Here is a 20711-nt window from a genome sequence, read left to right as displayed (position 1 = left end):
CTAGGTGTGCGCGGCCTTCACTAGGTCGAGCTCCCGCTGGTGCTCTTGCTGCAGGTCCCACAGTTGCTGGAGGACTTCAGCCTCCGGCACTCCTTGCACGGCAGGCGCCGCCCTAGCTTGCTGCGCCTGCTGGAGCTCCCCTCGCAGCCGTTGTAGCTCAGTGTGCTGCTCCTCTGTCTCCCGTAGCGCGGCGCCCAGTTCCGCCACCACGCGAGCATGGTGCTGCTGCGCATCATTGAAGAAATCAACGAACATACGCTGTTGCTGCTGGATGTTGTCGATTACCTGGTGTCCATGTTGACAAAGTGATCCGACCCGATGACTGCCCGATGAGCTCCCCTGCTCCCAAGCTGAAGGCGGATCCGGCGGAGGAGGAGGACCCCGCCGCAACCGTCTGTGACCCCGAGGCCGCGTCAGGGTTCGGTGACGCGCCTCCGGCTTGGCTGAGTCCCGCCACTCCTTGCCCGTCCAAAGTGGCAGGCTGGGGGCTCGAGGGCTTCTCCAGGGCATCGCTGTTTGCCCTGGCTGGCAGAGGCTGCCGCATGTCACCCACCGCAGACGGTGCCGTCTGCGTGGCGTCACCTGCGGCAGCAGTCGCGTCCCCGGCAAGCTTCAGGGCAGGTTGTTGAAGGGTTCCGGCGGAGGCAACCTCCTCCGGAGCATCATCATCGGCCTCGCCAGTAAGGTCGATTACCTGCACCTCGGTGGGCGCGGGTGTAGCTGGGACATCCCCGGCTACTGCATGAAGAACACCCACGTTAGTCTAGAAGATGTCGCAGATGAGTGAAAGAAGGCTGTACCTTGCCGTGTCTCGTCAGCGGCTTGGTGTGCGGCCTCGCCAGCCGCCTCCCCGCCCGCCGCCGGGACGCTTCCGACGGACGTCATGGGCCCTGCGGGGGGCTCCGTGTGAGAAGGCAGTGGAAAAAATAAATTAGAAAAAGAAGTACTTGAGCTTGCGCTACCTGCTGCCGGGCCGGTGCCCTGCAAGCTCGGGTCGGGGACCCTTGTGTCCCCAGCGGCAGCTGCCGTCGCAGTAACAGCCGCATCAGCGGCGTCCTTGTCACCACCACCCGACGCCGGGCGGGGTTTCTTGGCTGGGGCCGCCGGCAAAGTACTGGCCTGCCCCCTCTTCCTCGAAGACCTAGGAAGTGCAGAAGTAAGCTAGCAAGATATGTAAAATCCGTGAAAACCAAAATGTTTAGAACAACGTCAAACTTACCCTGGTGGGTTGAGCTTGAGCACCCTGTTCGGCAGAATGCTCCTCGCTGGGGGGGTGCTTCGTGCGGGGGGAATTGGCGGAGCCGCCAGGGTAGCCGGGATGGCTGCTGCAGCCGCCCCGCTGTTGGCAGAGGCCACAGTCCCTGCATTGACAAGAGGCGCCTGAGGCTGCGGGCTGGCCTCCCGCCTGCCTGCCCGCTCTGCCGCGGACCGCCTCACGACGGGGATGTCGTCGTCGTCATCGTCCTCCTCCAACGCGACCCCGCCAGCTTCCAAGGGAGCGTCATCGTCGTCGTCGTCCGAGTCTCCTCCGATGCCCAGCGAGGAATCGTCGGAGTCCAAGTCCTCTGGCCTGGCGGAGCCCCGGTCCTGGCCACCCTTCCCCGACTCTGCAGCCGGCTCCTTGCCTTTGTGGGGCCTGGGTTGTGGGGGGAGAGCTGCGACGAGGGGTCTTCCACGATCCCCCACTCGTCGCAGAGGGGGAGATCCCGGGCTCCCGGGTTCGGGATCCCGGCGTGGAGCGGGTGCGCTCCAAGCGGCGGCAACCAGAAGGCTTCATCCTCGCCAGTGATGCCTTTCATCCAGAACTGTATCTCGTCCGGAGAGAGTTCTGTGCGCTGCAGCCGGGTCCGGTCACCCGGCCCAGTGTACATCCATGCCAGATGTGAGCGCCGCTGCAGGGGAGCCACGCGCCTTCCGATGAAGTGGCGTGCCACGTCCGTGTCCGTAAGCCCAGCCTCGCGGAGCACCTTGATCTTGGCGCAGATCGGGGCCAGCTCCTCGTCATTCTGGTCGCGGGGTGTCCAGTCGTCAGAACCCTTTGGAAATCCTGGAGCTCGTCGGTGTGCACCCAGCACCAGTCGCGGCGCCACTCGCTCTCAATCTTCCTCTTTCCCAGCTGGATGAACTCCGACTTGAGCTTGTTGCGGAACCGGAACACCACTCCTGAGGATAGGGGAGCCTTCGCCTCCACCCTCAGGTAGTAGTAGTGGCGAAACAGAGCCACCGACGGCATCACCCCACGAATGCTTCACAAAGGTGTTGGAAGACAGCCAATGTGAAGAATGACGTGGGGTGAATTTGAGCCATGATGAGCCCGTAGGTCTCCTTGATAGCAGAAATAAAAAACGAATGCGGCGGCACGAACCCGGCTAGGATGAACCTCCCGAAAATCCTGAAGTACTGCGGGTCGCGCTCTGCGCCGACGGGGAGAACTTGCGTCAGCCCGTGCTCATTGTGCTTGGTGGCGAGCGCCAAGACCAGCTTCTCCACACCCTCACCGTTGTACCTGGGAGAGAAGAAGGCGAACTTGGCCTGCATCTCTGCATCCTTCCGTGCTCGCTCCGACAGCTCCTTCTTGCCGGCCTTCTCGTGCTTCTCTCCCTTGCTGGTGCTCCCGTTGGGTCGGTTCTGGCCCTTGGAAGACATCGGCGGGAGTGGGGGAGTGACTTTGGCTGGAGTTGGGGCGCGGAGAGCTTGGGAGGCAATGGCAGAAGCAGGAAACAGTGGGGGGTGCCCGCCGCCAGCCTCGGGTATTTATCGGGATGGCGGGCCTCAACGGACACCCCCACGATTAGCAATAAAGTGCCCTAAAGAATCAGGAATTAAGATGGGGGTGCACGACGTGGCCTTAACTCCTTGGTGATTATGGGGGATAAGGTAAGAGATCGTGCGCCCGACCGTTTCGCTCAGGAGAGGGGAACTATGAATGCGGCCCACAAGGCCGGGTACCGGGATACTCCCCCCGGGACCCACGCGTCGGATAGGGCGTAGCCCGGCAACCGACCAAGGATAGCACTAACCGGGGCCTCAAGGCTGTCGGCCCACGCCCGGGGACGACTGTCGTACCAGTGGCCCACGGGGTCTCACTAATACGGGACGTGTGGGTCGCAAGTACCAGCGGGCGTTCCAAGTGCAGAACTGATACGTTCGGCATGAGAACAGGCAGCTAAGTGCATTATCCTAGGCGCCTACCTTTCTAATACTCAACACTGGCTCGTTGGTGTGGGTCGGGTCTTGCGTGTGGCTGGAGTGTGAGAAGGACATTCGCGGGGGGGGGGGGGGGGGGGTGTGCGACTCCGGGACCGAATTTATGCAATTTAGCCCCAAATGCTAACTCGCGCATAGATTGAGCCACTGTGCCTCCCTACGATGAACACTTCACAACATACACGCAATGTGTTCACCGCAGGTTGGAACAAAAATGATATCATGACATCACTCTACGACACAAGATGAAGTTAAGCTCATACAAGGAGCGAAATAACAAGTTCTTACAACTCACGGACACATGTCCACAATCATCATTACACCAGCGGAAGCAAATTAGGCCTGAGTACGGACAAGTTTGCATTTATTGCCTAAGAGGCTGAAACTGAAAAGAAAGCCTGCCACAAGTTCACAGAACCCTGCTCTGGAATCTGCTCGCTAAACGTCAAAACTGTCGTCGTTGAACTCCACGAAGTAACCACTCACCTGCTCCGAAAGATTTATCCCTGCAGGGTGCACCAATTGACCCATACACGTTCGTCCAACCCTTATTGCCACTCGAGAAAGAACACACGAAGGCGTGTGTCGGCAGGATTGGGCAACACGGCGTTTCCAAGCCCCACAACTAATCCAGGGAACCACCCAACCGAGTCTATCCGAAACAAGAGCCCGGCCGAAGCATCGTACGGACTCAAGAGTTGCGAGGATAGCTAGTAGCGGTTCATAGCCCGCAGGATGACCACTCCAGACTAGTGCCCCAAGTCCTATATGAATGCACGGTCACTAACAAGTCTCCAACACAACACCAGTGTATATGCGATATGCCAAATGGAACGCCCGAACTATGTGGTCCCTGGAAGAGCTATGAAATGAGTACTCGGCCGAAGGGGAAGCCATATCTTCTCCCACGAGCGGTTAGGCGAAGTTTCTTGGATCGACGAAAACGAGAACTCAGTTCTTAGGTCGGCGCAAATGGAACAAATCACCAATGCGTGAGCACGGCCTCCCATCGTTGCCTTGTTGCAGGTAATAACATGTCATCGTTTAATAATTGCAATTTAAATACAGGAAGTAGCATGTGCATGTAGCAATTGTATAACCCCAAGAAAGGACACTAGACTAGCAATCTAAGCAAGACTTCTAATGACCAAGTAGGGTAATAAACAAGCATGTGACATGGTAATAGGACAAGTAACAAGACAAAAGGCAATTGAGTAGAGCTGACTAAAAGCTATGCAACCCTAGAGGCATCGTGACAAGACTGAGAACGTAACTTCGTGCAAGAATGAGAGAGAGACATTGGGTATAAACAACATGGTCAAGAAATGGCTGCTTGCCTGGATCCTCGGTCGCTGGGCACCGAGAGAGGGGGTCCGAGTGGGTGTGGGAACCCGGTTCGTCGACGGAATGTGGCGTAGACGCTAACGATAAGATCCAAACACACAAGGTACGTATAAATAAGCATACATAGAGTGCGATGCGCAAACAAGATGCATGGCATGTGAAAAGACGATGCATTCAACTTAAACAAGAGTTCTAGACATTTGGTGAAATAGATTATCCATTAGCTAGCAAGATAGATGATAACAGTGGCTACACTTTGCCCAAACATACTAAACAGTGACATGGTCATAAAGTACAAGTTTCTAGGAATATTTTACATCTTTGTAGAAAGTTCAAAAGCATTACATCTTTATTGAAAACAAAAACAGATCCGACGCGTGGACTCGGTTCACCGGGCGCAGCAGTGCACCAGGTAGCTGACAGGTGGGTCTTGTCAGTGACCGGTGAATACCCAAAAAAAATGGGGTTTAATCTTGTGCCGGCGGGGATTTGAACCCGCGTCTCCGTTCGGGCCAGAAAACGGACGGAACAGGTTGCCGGTTGGGCTGAGCGTTCGGATCTTAACAGATCCAGGTGCTTGGCTGTTTTAAACCAAAGGAAAGCGGCGGCTTGCGAGCGTGCGCGGCGGCCACGGCAGAGGCTCGTCGGCGGCGACCACACAGCACGGCGGAGCAAAAAGGCTCGGCCTTTCTCGTCCCAAGACTCAATAGAGGCAAGGTGGCTCGATGGCCACCACGCAAGCCTCCCCGAAGCACCGGCACGACATGGAGCAGAAGCTCGCCGGCAGCGTCTCGGGCACGGTCGAAGGAACCTAGCGCTACAGGGAGCTAAAGAGAGGGAGAAAAGGGGGCATGAGAGCGCTAGGACATGGCGAAGCTCATCGAGCAAGAGTTGGCCGGTGAAGAGGAGGGAGCTCGCCGGAATTTGAAGAAAGCCCGTCGGTGGCCAAGGACGAAGAAGAGGAACTTGGCGTGGATGTCGTCGATCTTTGCGGAATTCCTCGCGCCCCAAGGAAGTAGTCGATGCAGGGGATCCCGTGACACGGTCAGCCGTGCTTGAAGACGACGGAGACAGCGGCTTGACGCGGAGGCGCTCATGGCTCGAAAAAGAAAGAGGCAACGGCGGCGTGCAGAAAGGGAGGGAGGAGGACCCGTCTAGGGTTTCCTTGCGCTAGGGTTGAGAGGAGGCGCGGCGGCGCTAAGTAGGCGGCGCGGAGGCCCTCCTGTCGCTGTCGATGAGGACGTGGCGCTGGGTGCCCCCACTGCTCGGAGAAGAAAAGCAGAGGAAGAAGAAGCCCTAGCGCCCCCAATTTATATTTGAATCTTCTAGCAAACTCTAACAACAAGGTGATGTTGACAACACCTAACAAGGACAGATTTAGAAATCCAAAACCCAAATTAACATGTGACTAACCAACAACAAGATTTAAACAACAAGTTGAAGTGGTGATCTTAACTTCAATGTGAAGCAAAGGTAGACATGACATGGCATGGATGCAAATGTAAATGTCATGGCAACATTAATTAAATTACAAACAGGTCCAACTAGGGCTTAAAAGTAAAGTGTTGCTCTCGGGCTGTTACAACTCTCCCCCACTAAAAGGAATCACGTCCCGAGATTCTCAGGGATCCATAAGAAAGGTAGGATGGTCTTCGCATAACAGATCTTCGTGTTCCCATGTTGCTTCTTTGTCAGAGTGATTAGACCAAAGGATCTTGTAGAATTTGTGAGTTTTGTTGCGAGTGCGACGTTCTTTCACATCAAGAACGCGAACTGGATACTCCTTCTAAGTGAGATCTTCAGAGCTCGATGGTCTCATGGTCGATTGCACGACCAGGATCCTTGAAACAATGTTTGAGTTGGGATCATGGAACACAGGATGGACCTTGGTGAGATTCGGAGGAAGCTCGAGGTGATAAGCTACCTCGCCTTGCCTTGCGATCACCTTGAAGGGGCCAATGTAACAAGGCGCAAGCTTGCCTTTCACATTGAAACGATGTGTACCTCGCATTGAAGTGACACGAAGATACGCTTGATCACCAGGAGCATACACCACCTCTTGATGTTTGTTATCATAGTAGCTCTTCTGACGGGACTGAGCTGCTAACAGATTTTCCCGAATGATACGGCATTGGTCCTTAGCTTCTTGAATCAAATCTGGCCCGAAGAGTTGACGTTCACCTTCCTCGGTCCAGTTCAAGGTAGTGTGGCATTTGCAACCATAGAGGAAAGTGAATGGCGCCCTGCTCAGACTTGCTTGATAGCTGTTGTTGTAAGAGAACTCCGCAAACGGCAGAGATTCTTCCCATTTCATACCAAAGGATATGACAAAAGCTCGAAGCATGTCTTCAAGGACCTGATTTACCCTTTCAACTTGACCACTAGTCTGAGGATGATAAGCGGTACTGAAAAGGAGATTAGTGCCCATTGCTTTCTGAAAGCGTTCCCAAAATCTGGATGTAAAGATACTTCCACGATCGGAGCTTATTTCAACTGGAACACCATGGAGAGAGACAATTCTGGCAGTGTACAATTTGGTGTAACATCCCAAAAAATTTAAACCTTTTCATATGCATTGCATTCATGAGCATCATGCCACAATTACATTTTTGAACCAAGATTTGAATTCCAAAAAGGCTTGAAAAGAGTTTCCTCCATTTTAAAACCTTACTCTTTTACCCATTTGAGTTTTGGATTTTAAAACCAATAAGTTTTTGAGCATGAAAGGGGTTTATTGCATTATTAAGCTACCCCATATTTTTGGTGTTTAAATTTGGTTACAAAAACTATTTTGTTTTATTATCTATAAGGCCCTAAAGGCAATTTTACAGAAAAGAAAAAAAAAGGAAAAAGAAAAAGAAAAAAAAGGGGGGGGAGCGGACCGGCCGGCTAAATGGGCCGAACCGGCCCCCTTACCTCGAGCGCCCGAGCCCGGCCGCAGCCCCGTCTGAACGCGCGCGCGCCCGAGGCTGACAGGCGGGGCCCGCCTGTCAGGACCTTCGTCTCCGAAGGGAAAGGCGCCGCGAATCGCGCCGCCAGTCCCCGCGCGCCGCCGCCGCCGCCATCACTGCGCCGCTGATCCCGTGCTTCCCGAAGCCTGCCCAACGCGTCCCTATAAAGCCCGCACCCTCCCCTCTCTTTCCCCCCTCTTGCTCTCTCGATTCCACGTGCCCACGCTGCCCAGATTTCTCGCCGAAGTTCGCCACAGCCGCCGCCCGTTTTTGGTCACCGCCACCGAGGAGGTACGACATCGACCAAATGGCCGGCAACTCTTCAATCCCCGTCTCCACGCGGATCTTCTGACGCGCTCCGTTTCCCCGTTTGGTGCTCCGTAGCCCGAGAACGCCGACGACCCAAAGCTTCGTCGCCGCCGCCACTTTCCCGTCGCCTAGGCGACGTTTCCGTCGTCCCCGAGCTGTGCCGACGCCGCCATCTTCTTCACCAGGTCGAGCCGCCCCGTCCGCGCTCTTCCCCGACGCCCGAAGGCCACCAGAACACCCCGCGCCGCCGCGCCGCGCCGGAACCCTAGTAGCCGCCGGAGGTAAGCCCGAGCTCCCTTAGCCGTCTGATCTTGATCAACGGTCACGATTAGATCCTGTTTAATTCGAACCGTTACGTAGATCTGGCCGTCCGATCTCACTTAAGTTAGATCCGAAATGGTACGCGCCAATAGGAAGCCGCTACGTGTCCCGGCATAAAATGGAAAACTTAATTCCCGGTTAGATTAAATGGCAGTTTTACAGAAAAGCCCCTAGAACTTCAAATGCTCATATCTTTTAAACCATTTGACCAAATTTGATGTTCTACACCTTTTTGGAAAGCTCTCGGCCTGCAGAGTCTTTTGGCATAATTTAATTGTAATTTTGAATAGTCCAAACCCAGTAAAATCACAGAAAGGCTTTTAATGCCATTTAATTCATATCTTTTGTTTTAAAAATCCTTTTGACTTGAAACCAGTGCCCAAAATTTTGGTTTAATGTTCTCTGTTCACTGGGACAGAGAAATAAAACTTTTGATTTAATTAGTTGGATGTTGTCAATAAAACCTTGTTTTAGGGTTTTAATCTTTTGTTTTTGGTAACTTGCAATTCACCTAGTGTAATAAATCTTTATTGCTAATTCTTTTGGACCAGAAATATAACCTTGTTATTTATCCAAATAAAACCAACCAAATCATGCCACATGTTTAGCATTGCATCATGGCATATTTTCTTTTGCTTGTATTGTATGTTTATGTATGCCTTGTTTGCTTATTTATTTTAGCTTACTCCCAGAGCGAACCGTGCGATTTTGACGAGTGTTTGAACTCCAACTGCTACCAAGGCAAGTTCACTTTGACAATGATCCTATTATTTTATTATGCACTAATTTTTATTAGTTGCATTGTTAGGATTATTATTGTACCTATGCTAGCTATGATTCTCCTAGTAGGATAGGATACCCTTGCCATGTCCTTACCACCAATTGCCATCGTAGGTAGTCCAATGCTATGCTATGTTAGTATTCGAGGGTGGTATTAGTACAATGTGATATTATGGTCATTATGAAGTAAAGTATGATTTCCTAGTGTATGGTAAAACAAGTAATTTAATGAACCATTCTGGGTGGGCTGCTTTGAGTATTTGAGATGTATGCGGCGTCAGGTCCATTTATATGGGTCCATTTGTATGAGTCGCCTCTCCATGTCTATGGGAGCACCAGCGTCGCAAATGTGGAATGCCACCCGGGGTAACCAGAGACTGGACTGTTGGGCTCGTTGCATAGGAAACAAAAAATTTCCTACGAGAAGTGCGGAAGAAAACCCAAGAATATATATACTAGATGTATGTAACGAGAGGGATCATGAACACCATACCCTCGTAGACCGCTAAGCGTTACGATCACGAGATCGTTGTTGGTGTAGTGGAACTTTCAATGAGATCAATCTCAGTGCCGAACGGACGACACCTCCTTGGTATCCACACGTTCAGCTTCACGTTGTCTCCTCCTTCCTCGATCCAGCAAGCGAGAGGGAGAGGTAGACGAGATCCCGGCAGCACGACGGCGTGGTGACTATGGTGAATATTCTCAGGGGCAGGGCTACGCCGTGCGCGTGAGAAGAGGAGGAGAGGAGGGCTCAGGGGAGAGAGATCCAACTGAAAGCTTGGGGTGTCTCTCTCCCTTGCCCCCCCTTCTATTTATATAGGGGTAGAGGAGGCGTGGCCGGCCAGGACTATCCCGTGGCCAGGACTCTCCGGCGGCCAGGACTCTCATGCGGCCAGGACTCTCCCGCGGCCAGGACTCTCCTCCTGGCCGCATGGGCCCTGTGGGCTAGCCCCTCGGCCCATTAAGGCCAGGGTGCTCCCTCACAGGCCCATTTAGCCCAGGGATAGGTGGGCCTCAAGGTGGAACCCTCCGGATCCCTCCGGAACCTTCTAGAAGCTTCCCGGTCAAAACCGGGAAATATTCCAAACTTTCCAGAACCCTGAAAACAACTTTCCATATATAAATCTTTATCTTCGGAACATTCCAGAGCTCCTCGTTGCGTCTAGGATCCCATCCAAGACTCCGAATCATAATTCGATATCATCATCATTTATCTCATCTAACCCAAGCAACATGAAACGTTAAGTGTGTGACCCTACGGGTTCGAGAACATGTGGACATGATCAAATATCAATAACCAATAGCGGGACCTGGATGTCCATAATAGTTCCCACATATTCCACGAAGATCTCATCGGTTGAACCACTATGTCGAGGATTCAATTAATCCAGTATCCAATTCTCTTTGTCTCGCGATATATTACTTGCCCGAGATTTGATCGTCGGTATCGCCATACCTAGTTTAATCTCGTTACCGGCAAGTTCTCTTTACTCGTTCCGCAATATAATACCCCCCGCAACTAAACACATTAGTCGCATGCTTGCAAGCTCATTAGGATATTATATTACCGAGAGGGCCCAGAGATATCTCTCCGTCACAAGGAGTGACAAATCCCAGTCTTGATCCATACAACCCAACAAGCACCTTCTGAGATACCTGAAAAACACCTTTATGATCACCCAGTTACGAGATGACGGTTGATGCCCACAAAGTATTCTTCCGGTACTAGGGAGTGGCATGATCTCATGGTCTAAAGAAATAATACTTGACATAATAAAACATAAGGAACTTAAACTTAAGTGACACGATCAAAAGCTATGTTTAGGTTTGGGTCTGTCCATCACATCATTCTCCTAATGATATGACCTCGTTATTAAATGACAACACATGTCTATGGTTAGAAAACCTTAACCATCTTTAATCAACGAGCTAATCTAGTAGAGGCGTATTAGGGACACGGTATTTGTTTATTTATCCACACATGTATTTGAGTTTTCAATCAATACAATTATAGCATGGGTAATAAACATTTATCAAGAACAATGAAATATGATAATAACAAATTTATTATTACCTCTAGGGCATATTTCCAACATGGACTAGTGCTTAGTAGCTTCCAGTACAACCACATGCTAATATGGGCTGGCTTGATGGAGTAAGAAATATGAACCTGGATCCGAGGTGACATCGGTATGTAGCAGTGTAGGTGGGAGCGCGTCCCTCAGGTGGTCTGGGGATTATGTTCTGAAAATTCTTGTAATCGATGCCGTTGCTACTCTACCCTGAGGACAGTAAGGGATTAACACGTCGATTTCTTGTGGGTAAAGTGTACAACCTCTCGAGCGTGTCAAACTAAGTACTTAGCAATGTCCCCGGTTACGGACAATTATGAGCGACTAGATTTGGGAGCTATAAGGAAAGTCTCACTCACTCTAATTTCTTAATAAAATGAATGGTTTGAACCTGGGTAGGAGCATTGATGTGTCTACTCAATGTCCTTTAGATTTCTAGGAGCATGGGTGTGTCTAACCCCTGTCCAATAGTGGTAAAACTATTTGTTTAAAAATGATAGGATGAAACATTGATGCTTTTATGCAAATAGCCAAACCCCACCTAGCCAAAATATTCATGTACTTGGTAGGTCGTTTTATATCCTCTGGTGAACTTGCCAATATATTCAATGTATTGACAACGTAGTGGCTGCAATTAACAATGCAGGTGGATCAGACAACGAGTGAGATTCGTCGTTGATTTTTGGGTCACGTGCTTACATTCCAACATGCTCTCACCTTGGAGTAGTTGTGGCTCATTTGCTTTTACCTTTCTGCTGCCAGTTTTGAAAACTCTATTTTGTTATGCTGACCCAACGGGTCATGCAAGGTTGTAAGTACTCTTAAATCTGAATGAATGCGATGTAATAAAGTATTTGGACCTTCGTATCTCGATATTTCATCTTGAAACTGTGTGTGCTAGTGAGTCGATCCAGGGACTAGCACGGTAAGCACAGAGATCGAACCCTGTACGGGGGCGGTCGCTTCATTCGGCCAATTGACTAGCTGAGATTGTTTCTTTGACAGGCAAGAAGTGAGCAACTTTAGAAAGTCGATCAATCACCACAAAGATTGAATCATTGCCCTTGCGAGACTTCGAAAACCCAGTGATGAAGTCCATTTCAATCTTCTCCCATTTCCATGTCGGAACACTCAGAGGTTGAACAAGAACAGCAAGCTTCTGATGCTCTGCCTTCACACGATGACATACATCACATTCAGATACATATCTAGCAATGTGCTCTTTCATTCCAGTCCACCAATAGCTCTTTCGGATGTCTTGATACATCTTGGTAGAACCGGGATGGATAGAAAGAGGTGTGTCATGGGCTTCTTTGAGAATAGAATCTCCTATGTCTTGATTATTAGGAACAACCATGCGATCATCAAAGAATACAGTTCCTTTCTCATCAAGTGAGAATCTCTTAGCTTTGGGATCTTTAGCTTTTATCTGATCGGAAACATTCTTGACAACTTCATCAAGGAGCTGAGCTTTACGAATTTTGTCTTCCAAGGATGAAACAGAAGTGACGACCAGATTTGCAAGATAACCTTTTGGAACAAGCTCAAGGTTAAGATTCTTGAAATCCTCACAAAGATCAGGAGGGAATTCCTTGATTGTGAGAGAGCTGCAATCCGATTTGCAACTAAGGGCATCGGCCATAACATTAGCTTTGCTTGGAGTGTAATTAATCGACAGATTGTATTCTGAGATCAACTCCATCCATCGTCGCTGTCTGAGATTGAGATCAGGCTGGGTGAAGATGTACTTGAGGCTCTTATGATCTGTAAAGATCTCACAAGGTACACCAGCAAGATAATGCCGCCACGTTTTTATTGCAAAAACAACTGCAGCGAGTTCAAGGTCATGCGTCGGATAGTTGAGTTCATTTGGACGAAGTTCGCGAGACGCATATGCCACAACTTTCCCATCTTGGAAAAGGACAGCGCCTAGACCATCGCAATAGATTTGGAAAGGTTGAGTAGTATCTGGAGGAGCCAAAATTGGAGGTGTAGTGAGTCTGTCCTTCAAAAGTTTGAAGCCCTCTTCGCACTGAGAGGTCCAAACAAACTTGTCTTTCTTGAGAAGGTCGGTCAAAGGCTTGGCAATTTTGGAGTAATTTGGGACGAAACGTTGGCAATAACTTGCCAAACCAAGGAAACTCCGGATTTGCTTTGCATTCTTGGGTTGAGACCACCCAATGATGTACTGAATTCGCTCCGGATTGACAGCAATTCCCTTTGCTGAGATGACGTGACCAAGATAATTGACTTCTGGAAGCCAGAACTCACACTTGGAGAACTTAGCATAGAGTCTATGTTCACGAAGTTTGGAAAGGATGAGGCGAAGATGTTCTTCATGTTCTTCCTCGGATTTAGAATAACAAGAATGTCATCCAAGTAGACCACGACGAACTTGTCCAGATATTCCATGAAAATGGAATTCATTAGACGAGAGAAGGTAGCTGGAGCATTGGTGAGGCCAAAAGACATGACTGTGTACTCATAAAGACCATAACGAGTAGTCAAAGCGGTCTTTGAAATGTCCTCCTTCCGGATCTTGATTTGATGATACCCTAAGCATAGATCAAGTTTTGAGAAAACTACGGCTCCGGCATGTTGGTCAAACAGATCGTTGATTCTAGATAGTGGGTATTTGTTCTTGATTGTATGTTGATTAAGAGGACGGTAATCAAAACACAGACGTTCGGTTTTGTCCTTCTTCTGCACAAACAGAGTGGGACAACCCCAATGAGAGGAGCTTGGACGGATGTATCCTTTCTTCTCCAAGTCTTCAAGTTGTCTTTTGAGTTCCGCCAACTCTGGTGGAGACATCTTGTAGGGACGTCTATGAACAGGAGCAGTTCCAGGTTCGAGTTCGATCACAAACTCAACCGCTCTATCAGGAGGCATACCTGGTAAGTCTTCAGGAAAAACATCCGGGAATTCGCAAACCACCTTAACAGATTCCAAAGTTGGAAGTGGCTTTGCGTTTAGAGAGTAGAGCTAGGTGTTTGTGGCCTTAGAAGAGTGGAAAGTGACTATCTGGCCAGTGGAATGTGTTAGAATGACAGACTTAGCAGCACAGTCTATCAAAGCTTGATGAGGTTTAAGCCAATTCATTCCTAGAATGACATCAATGTTAGAGGGTCCGAGGGCTAGGAGGTCGGCGAAGAAGATAAGATTGCCGATTTGCATTCAGGTGCCACGACTTATCTTAGTTGTCCTTGACTTGGAACCAGGGGTTTGGATTAGAACAGGGTTAAGCAAGGTGTCTTGTTGCAAGTCAATTGTTAGTGCAAAAGAGTGCGAAACAAAAGAATGCGATGCTCTAGTGTCAAATAGTATTTTAGCAAGAACAGAATTAACATGCAAATTACCGATAACAACGTCGGTAGCTTCTTCTGCCTACTCAGCATTGACATGGTTGACACGGGCACGGTTGGCATTAGACTTGTTGTTGTCATAGGACCTTTGTTGATTTCCCTGAGCTGGAACCATCGCCTAGCTTGGAGGAGGGCGAGGTGCTGCCTGAATCTGATTCAGAGGGCAGTGAGTAGCAATGTGGCATGGCTGATTGCACTTGTAATAGACTCTGGTTGCACTGTTCTGATTCTGGGGTCTTTGCTGCCCATTGTAGCTCTTGAGAGAGATAGCCTGGGAGGGTGGGCGGGAACCTTGACCACCGTTCCTCTGACCATATGCTGGACGGACAGTTGCGTTGTTGGGAACCCACAACCTCCGTTTCTGAGAACCAGCATTGTTGTTGCCTGAGGAAGAAGACCCAGTATCACAAGAGTGCTTGCGAGAATCCTCAAACTGTGCACGGCCATGCTTAGCTTGCAGAGCAGTATTGACCAAGTCTTCAAAGGAATTGCACCTGATGAGATTGAGAGCATACTTCAGCGACGGACTGAGACCCTTGCGAAACCTCTCTTGTTTCTTCAAGTCGGTAGAGATCTCATCGCCAGCATAGCGAGCAAGACGGTTGAAATCCTTGCAATAGTCGAGAACATAATTTTTGCCCTGAGTCAGACTGCATAACTCTTCCCGCTTTCTGTCCATCAGACCAACCGGAATGTGGTGCTTTAGGAAAGCACCCTGAAAGTCAAACCAAGTGATGGTTGCATCACGAGGCTTGGAGGCTTGGAAATTCTCCCACCATGCGGCTGCTTCACCTCGGAGGAGGTAGGTCGCAAAAGAAACCTTGTCCTCATTGGCCACACGAACCAGGCAAAGAGCGCAAACCATCTCACGAAGCCAGTCGTCAGCATCAAGTGGTTCTAAGGGTAGAGAGAAAGTCCTTGGATTGAGAGCAAGGAAATCCTTGATGGAAACCCTGTCATAAGCCTCATTGTTTGCATTGTTGCCACGATTGTTGTGTTGGTCGTTCATACGCTCAAGGATCTGTCCCATTTGAAGCAGTATGTTGCCTAACTCAGACGGAGGAGGAGGTTCATGATGAACAGGCGCCATCCTGTTTGCACAATGGTTACTCAACAGTTGAAACACAATTGCATGACGTAAAACATCAAAGACAGGATTAAAGGATAACATGACGAATAAGATACCACATAGTGCCATCCAAAGATTTAGTGATTACAGTCATCCAAAGCAAGAAAAGATTACACCACTCATCATGCCATTCACATCACACAGGAAGTGTGGCCATAGATGGGACTACGGATACAAGAGACCTATCATGACAAAGCTGTCAGAACCTTGGCAGTAGCTGCGGAGAGTGCGGGAACACGTACGCATCTGCCTTCTGTTCCCGTACAGGAACTGACGCGGAAGGTACGTACTTTCGAACACTCTTGGTGGGCCACGTGCTGGAGTAAACCCATCCACTTGGAACACATTAGTCAACTCAGGAGCAGGAGGTCTTGGAGAGTAGCGCACTTCATTCTCATACATTCCTGCATCGACCATGGCGGAGAGGTGACCGAGTGCTATCCACAGCTGCTTGCGGTAGTGCTCGACCTCGGCGCACATGTTTGCCATCATGTGCTCCTGGCTTGTCACGAAGTTGCAGAAATCGTAGCTGCCATTTGCAACCTTCTCGTCGGGCAAGCCTGCAAGTGTGAAGAACTTGTTCTCGCACGTCATGAAGCCAATTGGGATATACTTGAATGGTCCTTTGTCCAGCCTTTCGTACTTCCTGCGGAGTAGAGTCACGCACATGTACGCCACCTGTTGGATTGCCAACTCGATGATATGCCAGATTCCCACTGCTTTGTTGTAAGACCCCGGGACCGGAATTATGCAATTTAGCCCCAAATTGCTAACCTTTGCATAATTCAAGCCTTAGGTTCTTAACCTACAATAAACACTTCAATACATACATGCATTAATGTGCTCATCGCAGGGTTTTGCAACATGAATATCATTGCCAAAACTCTACAGAAGAGAGTAATTGCAAAGCTCATACAAGGAGCAGAATAACAAATACTACAAAGAAAGGACACACGTCCCAACATTACATCATTACATCAGCGGAAGTCGAACTATTCCCGAGTACGGACAAGAATACAGCATGGCCTGAAGAAGCTGGAAGAAAACCCGCCTCGAGTCTCAGAACCCTGATCTGGATCTCATGGCTAAACATGGAATCCAACGTCGTGCTCCACGAAGAAGCTAGCGGCTCACCTGCTCTGCTGGAACCTTTGAAGAAAACAACGTTGCAAAGCAACTGAGTACAAAGTACTCGCAATACTTACGGGGAGAACTAAACTAAATATGCAACAAGTCTCAAAGGAGGGATATGGTGGGGTTATGCAGCAGCATCAATATCTGGAGAGACACTCTGAAAAAACAACGTCTAATGAGGGGATGAGAAGCGTCTACAAGGTGTAAGGTGATTAACCTATTTACTAAACACCAAACAACACAATCCCCATATCACCCCCTCAACACCCTGTGAGGAAGAAATCCAAAGGACACTCACGCTTAAGCAGTTTTAAGCATATCCATGATTAAGGCTAATTACTACTCAAGTTTTGGAGATTAAGTTGGTTAAGTTCTCTATGATCAAGTAATGACCAACCAAGTCGTTCAAAACCGCGGACACGGCTTTCCGAAAGATTTATCCCTGCAGGGTGCACAAATTTATCCGTACACTTTCGACCAATCCACGAATACCAAGCGTGCGCACATTCAAATGTGCGCTGGCTGGATTGAGCGACACGACATTTCCAAGTTCCACAACTAATCTAGGGGGACCACCCAACTGAGTCTATCCAAAACGAGAGCCCGGCCGAAGCGTCGCACGGACTCAGGAGTTACGAGAGCCTGTCGAGAACTGGTTCAGGGCCGCGCAAGAGGACCATTCCGACAGAGCGCCGCAAGTCCTATATGAATGCAAGGTCACAAGTAAGTCTCCAACACAACACCAGTGTATATGCGATATGCCAAATGGAACACCCGAACTATGTGGTCCCTGGAAGAGCTATGAAACGAGTACTAGGCCGAGGGGGAAGCCATATCTTCTCCCATGAGCGGTTAGCGCGAAGTTTCTTGGATCGGCGAAAACGAGAACTCAGTCCTTAAGTCAGCGCAAATGGAACAAATCACCAATGCGTTAGCACGGCCTCCCATCGTTGCCTTGTTACAGTCTAATAACATGTCACAGTTTAATAATTGCAATTCAAATACAGAAAGTAGCATGTGGATGTAGCAAATGTATAACCCCAAATAAGGACACTAGACTAGCAATCTAAGCAAGACTTCTAATGACCAAGTAGCGCAATAACAAACATGTGACATGGTAATCGGACAAGTAATAGAACAAAAGGCAATTGAGTAGAGCCGACTAAAAGCTATGCAATCCTGAAGGCATCGTGACAAGACTGAGAACGTAACTTAGTGCAAGAATGAAAGGGAGGCATTGGGTATAAACAACATGGTCAAGGAATGGCTGCTTGCCTGGAGTACTCAATTGCCCGGAATTGAGCAAGAATCCTGGAAGAACACGAAGTAGTCATCGTCGTAGGAACTGAAGACTAGCGAGGAAGAAGCAAATACACCACATAGAAGAAAAGTATAAGCATAGAAGATACCCAAGGTAATTGATATGCGCAATCAAAAAATGATGTTGTGACATAGGGATGATGTATGTCATATTAAGGATTCCGAAAGTAAATCCAATATACAATTTACCAAGTTAAATGGAGTCTGAATATAGTACACATAGCATCTATACAACTCCATATGCAAAGAGAGCATTTAATTAATTATCTACAACAACAAGGTTATAGTTATTTTAGCATGTATGATTATGACATGAACAGATGCGATGCGTGCTTTGAAACAAGAACGACACACCAAACAAACAACTCGGTCGGGTACTATCGATACATACACGGCATCTCATACAACACATGCATTTCAACAATCGCAACCTACGGGTCTACAACAAAGAACGGTCGGCTTCACGGGACAGTCGCATGTTATACCTTGGACACGTGCGTCGCGATGTCAACGAAGTAGAAGAAGTAGTCGTACACGTGGGCGATGTAGTTGCCGTAGTCGAAGTAGTGGTCCGCAGCTCCGTCTCCGGGTTCGTCGGTCATCGGTCGTCGCGGCGCACAGCAAGGACTTGGGCAGCTGCGCAGCGAAGCACACGCACAGCAGCGACAACAGCACCACATCAACAACACAAAGCCAAGTACAGCAGCAGAGGCGCTGGCCAGCAGGGGCTTGGGCGATGGCAGGCGGCCAGGAGGCAGCAGGCGAGGCAGCGCTTGGGGAAGGGGAGGCGGAGCAGGAGGAGGCGAGGTCGACGGCGCGGGGAGCGAGGGGAGGCGGCACCGGCGGGGAAGCAGAGGGCGGCAAAGAGCTTGGCGACGAGCAGGCACTGGAGGCAGAGAAGGTTGGTAGGGAGCGCTGCAGGTGGGGGCGTTGCCGGCGACGAGGTCGATGACGAAGAGAGCAACAGCGAGGAGGCGGCGCCTGCTGGAGGAAGGAGGAGCAAAGCGGCGCGGGCAGCCAGGCGAAGTGGAGGCGCTCGTGAGGCTCGCGGCGAGGTGGTCGCGGGCGGAGCAGCTCGCGGCAGCAGGCGGCGCGCGGCAAACGAGAGAGGACGAGGGCGCGCGGGAGAGAGACCTGCAAGGGAGGGAGGAAGCCCCGGGAGAGGAAAAGAGATGGCGCCTATGAGAGAAGGAATCGGGAGGACGATGGAGATTGGGAGCAAGAAGAAAAGCAAAGGGGAAGGCTTTGCTTCGGGAGGAAGAAGACGCTGGCGGCGGCTTGGAGGAAAAGGGAGAGGAAGAAAAGAGCCGGGGTCAGGGATTAGTTTTATAGGCTATGAAAACTATGCTTTGTTAGGTGGGCTTTTGGGCCAACAAAAGCCTCAGACAAAATACAGATTTTGCAAGATTAGTTTTCGAAATAAAAATAAGAGACAAGTGGTTAGGTTTAATTAAATCCAGAATTATTTTTTCAAACCAAATTAGGATTTCTATAAAATAATTTTAGGTTTTTACAACACAACAAATGACAAGCACAAATGACAACACAAAAGAAGTGACATTTTGTGCAAGCGAATAATATTTCATTTGAGATGATGCTAATTACATGGAAAAATAATTATGATAACATAAGCATGACACGATGATGATGATAATTAAATTACAAACCAGTCCAAAAGGGCTTAAAAGAAAAAGGTTGCTCTCGGACTGTTACATTTGTGCACTGGAAACCTGTCTGAAGGCATGTCTTGGTGGAGGCGGACAACGGCACGGTAATACTCCTGGTTGAAGTCACGGTAATCCTCGAATACCGTGTACTCCGGCTAGTACCGAAAACCGATGTGCCTCATGATCTCGCGGAGCACCTCAGGGAAACCTTGGGTTGTCTCACAGTTGGACATCAAGACCACCTGCGGACGAGGAGTGTAGAACGACATCTGAAAGAAAGTGATTGCAGGATTAGAACTTTGAAAGAACTAGCTCTATCTGTGCACTATAGATATGAGCTAAACAAGAAGGAATGGTCTTCTCTCTAACAACGAAACCCCAACAGAACTTGAATGCCACCAACTAAAAGGAACTACGGAAAAAAAAACCGAGATACCTAGTTTAAAAACTGAGGGAAGAGGGAATTTTTCAAAACAACAAGGGTGGGTGGGTGGGAAAAGAAGAAAAATCAGAGTCTACTTTTTCATTTTTGAAATAGTTTAGAGGTTAAAATAGTTACTAGACTCAACTTCGACCATTTCTAATCAGGGAGAAACTTAAGGGCAGCGAGGTTCTGATACCAAATTGTGAGACTCCGGGACCGAATTTATGCAATTTAGCCCCAAATGCTAACCCGCGTATAGATTAAGCCCTAGTGCCTTCCTACGATGAACACTTCACAACGTACACGCAATGTGTTCACCGCAGGTTGGAACAAAAATGATATCATGACATCACTCTACGACACAAGATGAAGTTAAGCTCATACAAGGAGCGAAATAACAAGTTATTACAACTCACGGACACATGTCCACAATCATCATTACACCAGCGGAAGCAAATTAGGCCCGAGTACGGACAAGTTTGCATTTATTGCCTAAGAGGCTGAAACTGAAAAGAAAGCCTGCCACAAGTTCACATAACCCTGCTCTGGAATCTGCTCGCTAAACATCAAAACTGTCGTCGTTGAACTCCACGAAGTAACCACTCACCTGCTCCTCTGGGAACTCTGGAGAAAAGAACGTTGCAAAGCAACTGAGTACAAAGTACTCGCAAGACTTACGGGGAGA

The 20711-nt window shown here is 49.2% G+C and overlaps 1 protein-coding gene and 1 long non-coding RNA gene across 2 annotated transcripts; both read right to left on the bottom strand.

Moving 5' to 3' along the window:
- On the bottom strand, window positions 1-2646 carry LOC104585521 (skin secretory protein xP2-like). The gene is made up of 5 exons (XM_010242443.1): window positions 2366-2646; window positions 1220-1636; window positions 963-1141; window positions 392-738; window positions 1-285 (listed from the first exon to the last, which is right to left on the bottom strand). The coding sequence occupies exons 1-5, from the start codon at window positions 2644-2646 to the stop codon at window positions 1-3; spliced, it is 1509 nt and encodes a 502-aa protein (XP_010240745.1).
- Window positions 2647-17682: 15036 nt separating this feature from the next.
- Window positions 17683-19244, bottom strand: LOC112269324. Its single transcript, XR_002961019.1, has 2 exons — window positions 18421-19244; window positions 17683-17967 (listed from the first exon to the last, which is right to left on the bottom strand). It is a non-coding gene; the product is annotated as an uncharacterized LOC112269324 (long non-coding RNA).
- Window positions 19245-20711: the final 1467 nt, after the last annotated feature.

The sequence above is a fragment of the Brachypodium distachyon genome, chromosome 5 (genome assembly GCF_000005505.3).
Source record: "Brachypodium distachyon strain Bd21 chromosome 5, Brachypodium_distachyon_v3.0, whole genome shotgun sequence".
In the NCBI taxonomy this organism is placed as follows: domain Eukaryota; kingdom Viridiplantae; phylum Streptophyta; class Magnoliopsida; order Poales; family Poaceae; genus Brachypodium; species Brachypodium distachyon.
Note: the sequence above shows the minus strand (reverse complement) of the source record. Positions and strands in the feature narration are given on the sequence as shown.